The sequence below is a fragment of the Nanorana parkeri genome, unplaced genomic scaffold (genome assembly GCF_000935625.1).
Source record: "Nanorana parkeri isolate BGI_ZX_2015 unplaced genomic scaffold, ASM93562v1 scaffold31, whole genome shotgun sequence".
NCBI lineage: Eukaryota > Metazoa > Chordata > Amphibia > Anura > Dicroglossidae > Nanorana > Nanorana parkeri.
In genome coordinates this window covers 669,511-679,910 of record NW_017306299.1, presented here as the reverse complement: position 1 = coordinate 679,910, position 10,400 = coordinate 669,511, and the positions used below count along the sequence as shown (strand labels likewise).

General features: G+C 45.8%; 1 protein-coding gene across 1 annotated transcript in view; it reads left to right on the top strand.

Moving 5' to 3' along the window:
* Positions 1–3,180: 3,180 nt before the first annotated feature.
* The window catches only part of ITPKB (inositol-trisphosphate 3-kinase B), a 77,316-nt gene continuing 70,096 nt past the window's right edge, over positions 3,181–10,400 (top strand). The window contains exons 1-2 of the mRNA XM_018568429.1: positions 3,181–4,118; positions 4,221–4,559. Of these exons, the coding sequence (XP_018423931.1) occupies positions 3,405–4,118; positions 4,221–4,559 (1,053 nt within the window). The 5' untranslated portion in view covers positions 3,181–3,404. The remainder of the gene's footprint in view (positions 4,119–4,220; positions 4,560–10,400) is intronic.

Genomic DNA, 10,400 nt, shown 5'->3' with positions numbered 1-10,400 from the left:
TACAGATATTAATACTAAAGCTGAGGCACCCAGACCCGAATGGCATTCTGGATCCAAACTTCTGAATTGCATTGGGGAGCTCCTGAATGCCACTCGGGCCTGGGAGCCATATACATATATTAGTAAAGCTGAGGCTCCAAGACCCGAATGGCATTCAGGAGCTCCCCAATGCAATTCAGAAATTCAGATCCCGAATGCCATTCGGGTCTAGGAAGATACTGAACAGGAATTTTAGTTACGGCATGTGACTTTTCTGGCCAATCAGATGGCTCCCATGTTGCCGTAACGAAAATTCGGATGCATTAAACCGAAAAACACATCTGATTGGCCAGAAAAGTCTGATTCAGTTTAGTTTTTTTTTGTTTAATATAATTTCTATTATTATTTCACATATATAAATTATTTCACATATATGTATTAGTACACATTTCCATAGAAGAAATATAAAACATCATTGTTACTTTACATATAGACATATATTATTGCAAATCACTTATATATTCAGTTTTGTTTTTGAACGAAGTTTGGACGGGATCCGAAATTTGGAAACGGAAATTCGGATTCGGACAAATTCGGATGCATTGGGATTCGGATGTGTCTGAACGTCCGCATTTCCCACACAAACCTCCCACACCATCCAAAAGAGAATGGAAAAAAAAAGGGATTTGGATATAATTTACATAACATTTTCTAAAACTGGGTGCCGCTGATCCGCGCTCCGCTCTAAGTAAACGTTTCATTCTTCACATTCAGGAAACGTCTTTGTACACACAAATAAGATTTAACATTTTTTTTTTTCCTTCCATCACAACATTTATTCTGCTGTAGAGGGGAAGTACAAAAGTTCGAGTTTCCTTTCTCACCCCTACAAAACAGGAAGTAGAGCGATGCCTGAAGTGGCACCCAAGGAGGTTTTTTCGTGACGCTGTGTGACGGTGGGATGTTAAAGTGAAAACAGAGATAATTAAAGGGATTCCATTGCTGGCTGGGAAGTTTTCCCGCCCCTTTGGTGCAGGGGCGGGCAAACTCCGACCCTCCAGCTGCTATAGAACTACTAGTCTCATGAGGCATTGTAAGATTCTCACAGCCACACTCCCAGAGACTGATGCATTTGTAGTTTCACCACAGCCAAAGGTTTACTCACCTGATCCTCGATCCTGTCTGGCTGCTAGACCAAAAAACATTGTTACTTGTTGCACTCCCTTGTAATGGGGCGGGTGCTCGCAGTGCCTGCGGATGGTGCCGCAAACATCAGCAATATATTGAAATGCCAACAGCTACTGAAATTTCTATGTATGGCTGCTAGACCAGTCCCCCGCAGCCTCTTTCCCCCTCTGCTCCAGCGGTCTTATGGCCGATGAGTCATCACAACTAATAATGTGTATTAGACATAAGGACCCCCGAAAGACATACCACACCTGGAGCGGAGGGTGAGAGAGAGAGAGGCTGCAAGGACCGGTCTAGCAGGATCAGGTGAGTATATATACATTTTATTTTAACGCACTTAACCTTTACAGTGCAGGGGAGACCCATTGCAAGGGTTAATTACTCATTTGTTCTTTAAAGCTGAACTCTAGGTTTAACATTTTATGCATACTTGTATCAGTCCAGAGTGGCCCAATGTTGGTATCTACATGTCATATCAGATCAGCTCACGGGGATCCTGTGAAGCACTGTACTATCTGTGGCCACGACATTGCTGGTTGCGATCTTCTGCGTCCTATATGCTGCTGTGCTCTGAAAAAAACACAGATGGTCGCTCGCTCGGCACAGAGGCCATTTAGAGAACACCTGGTATTTTAATCAATGAATACAAGGCGTTCTCTAATTGGAAGAGGGCTGGTGATGTCACACTCTGGCCCTTCCCTTGTCCAATCAGAGAACGCCTTGTATCCATCGAGGGCTAGATGTTCTCTGAATGGCCGCTGCGCCGAGCGAGTGACCCCCTGTGTTCTCAGAGCAGAGGGAAAGCCACTCAGGACACCACACTACAGGACCTGGAAGGCCGCGGCCAGCATTTGTAGCAGCCCTGGCTCCTACAGTGCTTTCCAGGATCCCTGTTGGCTGATCAGGTATGACAGATGCATACTTACATTCATGGCCGTCTTTAATACTGATTGGACCCTGGGCAAACAATTTCTTGGGCCCCCACGGCCCTAACAGCAGCATACTGAAGAGGTGGGGGCAACACCAGTGGTGGACCTAAGGAACAAAGGGCCCTGGTGCAAGATTTTTTTTGCCCCCCCTCCCCCCCACAAAAAAAAAACACAGCGCTCTCCTCCTGCAGCGCTCGGCCGGCTGTCACTTTCTCTCCTCCCCGCTGGGACACAGAGCAGCGCCCAGCGGGGAGGAAAGAAAGCACGGATGCGGTGCTGTATCAGCAGAAAAATTTTACTTTTGGCATTTAGCCAAAAGTGCCATTTCCGGCCGATATCTTTTGGCGGCTGATATATCGGTGCAACCCTAATATTTACAGCAATGCAGAATGTCAGATTACACAGCGCGGCTCCCGATCGGGCTAAGCATTCTATTGCCATGGTAGTTCCGCCACTGCTTATGTGGGCTGAAGGGGCAGCTGCTTTGGGCCCCACAACAATGATTGGGCCCTGGGCGACTGCCCTTTTTGCCCTGCGTTAAAGATGGCCCTGCTTACATTGGGCCAAGCTGGCCATTTCAAACACACATTACACAGGCACGGTCCAGTGTTGTCCTCATCAGAAAACCCACCTTGAGAAATGTCATGCAGCCATCGCCGAAGGGCATGTAGGCAGGAAGTGGCTGCAAAGAGCCTCCAGGACATCAGCAGCACTGAGATGCTACAAAGGATAAAAGAGGTGGAAAAGGAAGCTGTTTATGACACACATTGCTATAGTAAAAGTAAATGTTGTCAGGGTTATATCTATTTTATAGGATAACCGAGGGTAGAAAATGTATTCTTGGCAATACAAATGTTTCAGGGAAGGTTATTGCACGGAAAGGGAAGCTGACATTCGTGGCATGCTTCTGCAAGTCTGTTCTCGTCTATCTGACATTGCATATTGTTTACCTCACAGGTATTATGCGCTGGGCAGGTCCATGCAAATGACAGGTCTCCCATGTGGATGAGATCATACGAGCTCCTCTCGCCCTTGTCACTGCCAACTCGTAATGACCTCTCTCTTAGTCAAAGTAGACAGAACCCAGAGCGAATACTCACTCATTTACATGTGTGTCTCTCTCCCCCCTCCCTCTCTTTTCATTTACAGCTAATTTGTTTATGGAGGTTTGGGCAGGAGCCCAGCTCACTTCTCGTCTGCACACCTTCCCAAGCAATGCCGCTGTCCTGGAAGAGAAGAAGTCATTGGGATCACAGGCTGTGAGCTCCTGGCGCCTCGGTCTTCTCCAGCTCCTCTTATCAAAGGACTATGGCTATGTATTGCTATGCCTTGAATAGCTTGGTGATAATGAATAACAGCAATGGGAAGATGGGCAGTGAGACCAAGACGAGCCCAAGTTGCCAGAGACCTGTGCTGCCCGTGCCAGACAGACGGAGCACGTATTGTCCACTGTTGGTCAGTCCACCACTGCCACTCTACAGCCCAGGGCCATCCACTCCAGTGAGCTCCCCTAGGAACAATGGTTCATCTTTCATTTTTCCCGAGCCAGGAGAACGGACTACGTCAAGAAGCCGCAGCCCGAGTTGGAATGGCAGAGATGGGCAGTCACCTAGGTTGCCGAGAGTTGGAAGGTGCCCGTCGCCACTTCGACTTCAGGGTAGCCATGTGGGAGAAGCAGTTTCGGTGATAGATTCACGTTTGGGGACACTGTATGGGTCCGGACAGGGTAACAGTTCGGGGACTGCAAATGCTGACTCCGAGGAGAAAAGGCGCCTAACACGGATACAGCGCGAGCTTCAGAACGTTCAAGTGAATCAGGTGGTCGGACTTTTTGAAGCTCACATCCAAGCCAAAAATAGTCCAAACTCCACAATACTTAGAAGCCCTCGCCTGGGCAGCCGGTCACCTTCCCCTCTACGGCACAGCAGGCGAGAAGACACTGTGTTTAACTTTGGTCAGGACATGGGAAGAAAACCCGCTTGGCCCAGAAAAGAAGGGCTGCCATCGCCCACAAGTCCGCTAGCGGTTTCAACAGCTCCGTTGGTGGTTCCGACCACTTGGTCGTTTGTGACTTCTGGCGATAAGGACGTTTGTAGAACTAACAATGTGACAAATACTGTGCAGCTATTTAACGCATGCTCTTCAGCGGAGGCCACCAGTAAGCTATACAGCACTTCCCCCCCATCAGAGGACACCTGCAAGCCTAACTTACCCACTTTGACCGCTCCCATCCCCGCTGTCATAGTCACTGACCATGGGGAGGAGGTTGATGGGAATATGGACCTCAATAGCCCTTGTATGGACCTGGCAACTCTTCCCCGAAAACTATCCTCTTCATCCGCTTCTTCTACTGGATTTTCCTCCTCCTGGGACGAGTCCGAGGACGATGTCTCCAGCGATCCTGAGAGATCCCCAGAACAAAGCACTCCGTTTCTTCAGACCATTGAGCAGAAGCCAAAAGTGGTAAGTGCACTGAGATCTATTGTTTCATTCATTAATTTGGCTTTATATCATACTTACTCCACTACGTTGTGGAAAAGTGACTTCATATATTCAAATCCGCTCTGTATTATCGCTCCCCACTAATGGTAACTAACTATCATGCTATTGTGATCATAGATAGAACATGGAGATTATTTGAGGTTCTGCTATTGTCAATATGAAATCTGCACCTCATCGTATAGTTACATTAGGTGAGCCAGGTTTAAAAAAACTTAACCCTAGCCCAAAGTCCAATATCCTTCATGATAATTAGTTAGATGCCCCGAAGGTTTTGGTCCAACAAAAAGGCAAAACAGTCCTAACTGCAAAGACAAGCAGATCATTTTTGCCCGATCAAAATGCTATTCTAATCTTTTATGACTCTGGATGCCATTAATTGTAAGAAAATCATCCTGTCCTTATTTTACAATATTATTTTAGAATGTCTTCTGTGAGTTTGTTCAAAGTTTTACTTGTTCCTTTACACAAAGCTTAAAGTGATATTAAAGTCAAAATGTTTATGAGCTATTTCAAGTGCTGATGAAATCACTAAAGGTGTCCATACACTGCTCGATTCTTGTACGAGAATCGCGGGAAATCCCACGATCGTACGAGAATCGAGCAGTGTGAACTAAGGCGTACGACCATTTCTATTGTACGGTCGCACGTCTTTTGTCTAAGGAGCACGCTAGAAAAGCAGCCAAAAATCGCACGATTTTCGGCTGGTTAGAACGGTGCTCGGGAGACAAATGCCGAACGGGCCGGTGTGCGCACGCGCACACTGTCCGTTCAGCATTGCAGTCATCGGAAGCCCGCCCCTCAGGGGGGCGGGCTTGCGATGATCGAGAGTACGATCTGCCTGTCCAAGATGGGCAGATCGTACGTTTTTTTTATTACTTTACAACCATCGCAAGACAAAAGTCTTGCGATGGTTGTAAAGTGTATGGCCACCTTTACAATGGAGGCTGCTCCTTGATGTTTAGAAGATTTTAGTTTTCAGCAGAATCAGGTGACCTCCTGAGCACTGGTCCTGATATCCTGTTTCATGGCTTGTTCACACCAAATGCAGACCAGATCTGCACGAGTTTCTGCACACGCAGGGCAGTGTGTTATACTGCGTTTTTTGCTGCGTTTTTTTGCTTTTGGTTAAGAAAAAGTTTTTTTTTTTTTAAAGTTTAAAATGGGCTTCCAGTGCGTTCCAGAGCATTTGCATGCGTTTTTGATGCATTTGCATGCGTTCCAGAGCATGTAAAATAGGGCTTGCTGCAGTTTTTTTACATGCTCTGAAACTGAACGCTGCGGTGTGAACTCGAGCTCAAAATACCATTGGAATACATTAGATGCAGTTTTAATCCGGTCTGTAACTGCTCTGCTCTGCTCTTGGGACGCGTTTTGGTGTGAACAAATCCTGAGGGTGGCTCCTTTCCCTTGCAGGGTCCTATGGAGCCACCCTGGTGTGTGCTAGTAAGCTGTGTGTGTCTCCACAAACACACAGGGAGAGCAAGGCAAGACAATCCCCTGCTCCCCCCTTTTACCTTCTTTTCCCGTACCCCTATTCTTCCCTCCTCCCTTCTCCAAGCAAGTAGATGGATGCTGGATGGGTGAGAATGCTCTGTCCCCTTATGTGATCATGTACTGGACAGTAAGTTTAGGGAAGCCGAGCTGAGTTGGAGATTTTTGGAAACATGATGTCTTTATGTGTTTGGCCAAAGATGTAAAGAAATACTTTGCAGGGCAATATATATATATATTAGGGCTGTGGAAATGAAAGATTAATTTCTCGATTAATCGTTAAACTTTTTGTTCAATAAAATTATTTTGATCGCTAATGAAAACACTCGCCTCTCCGCCTGCTTCCGGGAGTCCTGTCGGCGATGTCCGTGACGTCACCGGACTCCCCCCCCCCTTCCCCAAGTGGCTCTGTCGGCTAACGAAGGGAAGGGGGAGGAGTCCGGTGACGTCGATGTCCTTGACATCACCGGACTTTATTAATCGATTTAAAAAAATTCGATTAATCGAACACGAACATTTTAATCATTACCAGCCCTAATATATATAGATCTATATTTCAGCCTTTAGTTTCGGGGCATTAATGCTCTATATTGGCCCCGATATTAGTATTGGTATATCCCTAGGTTAGAGTACAACTTTTTTTATTTTTGAACCTACACAAAAACAAGCACTTAACCCTTGCAGCGCGGGCGTAGCTGCACTTGTGGTGCATTTTTTTTTACATGTTGCATTTTTGTGCAATGAGTTGTTACGCATTGCTGCAGCACATGAAATTGCTTTGAATAAAAAAAAAAAGAAAGCGCTGCAATGCATTTTAACATCATCACACCAACGCATGCGCCTTGCAATGGAGCCCCACATTATAATTTCACAGTACAGAGTGTGCAGTATTTCCCACGGCGTTGTCATTTGTTTCAGAGCGAAATAAAGTATGTTGACCCGGGGCAGATATTCTAATCTGTTTAATTCCATAAAAAGCTTATAAAAGTCATTTCTCAGTCGGCGTGAAGCCCTAATTTTGGCAGGGACGTCGTTCTATTTTAGCCTATTTTGAGCTTACGCAATTGTCCTCTGGCGTGAAGCAAACGCAGAGGAAACAGAAAGTGTCCCAGGAATTTGTGACGTCATACAATAACAAACCCACATCTGCAGAGTATTTACATATCCCGGCTGGGGATGGAAGGGACAGTGTTAGAGGTGGCTGTGCAGGCGCGGCGCTGGGTCGTATCATTCAGACAGCCAGCAGGCATCTCTATCCATTCCATGCATAGCATCGCCGCGCTCTGAGCTGAGCAGAGCCCTGGACGGCCAGGCGCTGCAGTGACAACTCCTGGAATCCTTATGAAGATTACAGCCTGCAAACATTAAGTGCTAGTTATATACTTCACACACAGAGCAATAACAAAGAACTGGAATATAAAGGGAATGTAGTTATGCAGAGCACATATTCAGAATGAATATTACAGTCCACTCTAGACCAACATCTAGATACAAGGAGGAAATATATATGTTTTACCTGCCAGGAATTGTACTTCTGTCCATGTAGTTCTGAGATTTACACAGCTGTGCCACACAACACAGCCCTGTCTGGTGGTGCAGGAGACCTGAGTTTTCTCTGCTACAGTTCGATAACACTTACAGGTCTTGTCCCTCCCCCAGCTTATGAATGGACAGTAAAGGGAGAAGCAGCAGACTGATGAGCTCATCTCTCTGTCACTCTCCTCCTTTCAGAACCTCCCTTACTAGTATGGAAGCACTGCAACAAAACTGGCTCTTACATGTCTTGTCCCTCCCCAGCCTATAACTGGACAGGAAAAGGAGAAGCAGAAGACCGTTGAACTCATCTCTCTGTCACTCTGCTCCCTCCTCCATTTGGAACATCTGTAGAGTTGCCACCTGTCCAGGATTCACCCGGACTGGCCGGGTTTTGAATCCTGTGTCCGGGTTTCATGGCAGCAGGAACCCGGACACAAGATGTCAGGCAGACAGGGGCAACCAAAATTAAGATAGGGGCTACTGGCCCCCCACTGAAAATAGTTTCAACTGTGATATTTACATATGAGTAAGCCACGACTCATTCTCCCCGCAAAAAATGTCAGCGCGTCGCTAGAGTGTGTTTGGGTTTCGCTTGAAGAAAAGGTGGCAACTCTAAACATCCGGCTCTGGTGAAACTACACTGCAAATCCCATCATGCATCTGCCTTTGGGAGTCATGCCTGTGACTGCAATGCCTGTGACTGCAATGCCTCATGGGACTTGTAGTTCCACAACAGCTGGAGTTCACCGCCCCTGGTTCAGAATGTCCCTTTCTATACATGAGCACTGCAGCACAATCTTTTGGCTCCTTGTGCTGCTTCTCTGTCCCCCTAGTCTGAGCTCTGCTCTATAGTGGATTGTAGTTTTTTGTGTTGGTGTTTCCATACATTTTACGTTTACTTACATCAAACACGTCTCTGTATATAGGAAACAGATAAATAGATAGAACATATAATAATCAGTTAATATATCATTATTTTATAGAACATTCAGTTACATGTATACAGCCACATGCAACATTTTGGACACCTCTGGTCAAGTTACATGACCACCAGTGGAAAAATACTAACAGCCTCTGCAAGAAAAAAAAAGGGTATTTCCACTTTTGCAGCCAGATTTTCATATCATCTACTTTATATTTGTCACATGTTCCCGTTCACATCGCATAATGTGTAATAAAAAGATTAAAACATGTTGCTTACATTTTTGGGTGTTTTTTACTTGCTTATAAATCCTGCCTAGCTTCCCTCTATGTAATGTTAAAGCCGAACTCCGGGCAAATGTATTCTCAACCCTTGTTGTGGGGCTACCCCCGCACTGCAAGGTTTAAAGTGACATTAAATCCTCAGATTTTTTAACATAAACCAATACTGTAATGTGGGCCTTACTGTAATCCATGGTAGTTGCCCTTCTCTTTGCTGCTCTTCCTTTTAAATCCTCATGTCTTCCCATGCCGGGGGAGAACTTCCCTTTGCAGCTGAGTGCCTCTTCCTGTAGTGCTGGCTCAGGTTGTGAACCTACACACAGACACCATGTATCCATTCCAGAGATAAGGATGTCTGCTGCAAAACAGAAGTTCTGCCCAGCATGAGAAGAGATACAGATTTAAAAGGAAGAGCAGCAAAGAGAAGGGAAACAACCATGGATTACAGTAAGGCGCACATTACAGTATTGTTTTATGTTCAAAAATCTGAGGGTTTAATGTCACTTTAAGTGCTCGTTTGTTCTTGGTGCTAAAAAAAAGTTATATTTGCCTGATCCTCGGAGCTGGGTGGCTCTTAGAATGGTCACTGGAGCCTCTTACCCCCTCTAAGGATTCTTGAATTGTCACGTTCTATATACAGTGTACAGGGCATGAGGATGCCAAGGGACATACCATCACTGCAGCGGTCTAAGGATCCTTGAATTATCACGTTCTATATACAGTGCACAGGGCATGAGGATGCCAAGGGACATACCATCACTGCAGTGGAGAAGAAGACAGGCTTTAGGAACTGGAGTAGCAGCCAGCCAGCCCAGAGGTTCGGGTGAGTTTAACTTTTTTTAGCAGCTAAACAAAAAACGAGCACTTAACCCTTGCAGTGCGGGGGTAGCTTCACTGCAAGGGTTCAGAATATTTTCCCCCAGAGTTCTGCTTTAAGGAGGGGGCAGAGGAGTTAATGTTCAACTCAATTAACTCTGTCTGCGCTGGCAGGCCTCATGATCAATTGTAAACCAGATTTCAGCAATATCCTAACAAAGGGTTAAATATCCCCAGCTTTGGATTCTGCATTTCATGTTAACGAGAGGAAACTGACTCTGCCCCCACTTGTCCCCCTGAAATTGTTCAGAACAGCTGGTAGTTCTGTGTGTGAGGGCTGGTGCAGACTTCGGCGATCCCGGGACTGCGCGATCGTGTGCAGGTGCACACAGCGGTTGCCGCATGGCCCCATTAAAAACATGTCCTTTTTTTGGCGACACGCACCGCACGGTTTTTTTAAACCACAATCGTGCATGATTGCACGGGCTGTATCAAAGCCTAGGGCGACTGGGGTGCCATTGGAAAAGAATGGCACCACCAGTGCGATCGGCGGTGGTGTGCGATTCCGTGCACAATTGCAGCGTGGTCACGGATCGCTCAGGTGTGAACCTGGCCTAAATCTGCTCCAAAGAAATAGCTAGAAAAAAATATTTGTGTTATTATATTTTTATTATTCTTGTATTATTATTTTTATTTTATTATTAGTATTATTTTATTATTTAAGGTATGCTGTGTGATTGGGAATCCAGAACAAAC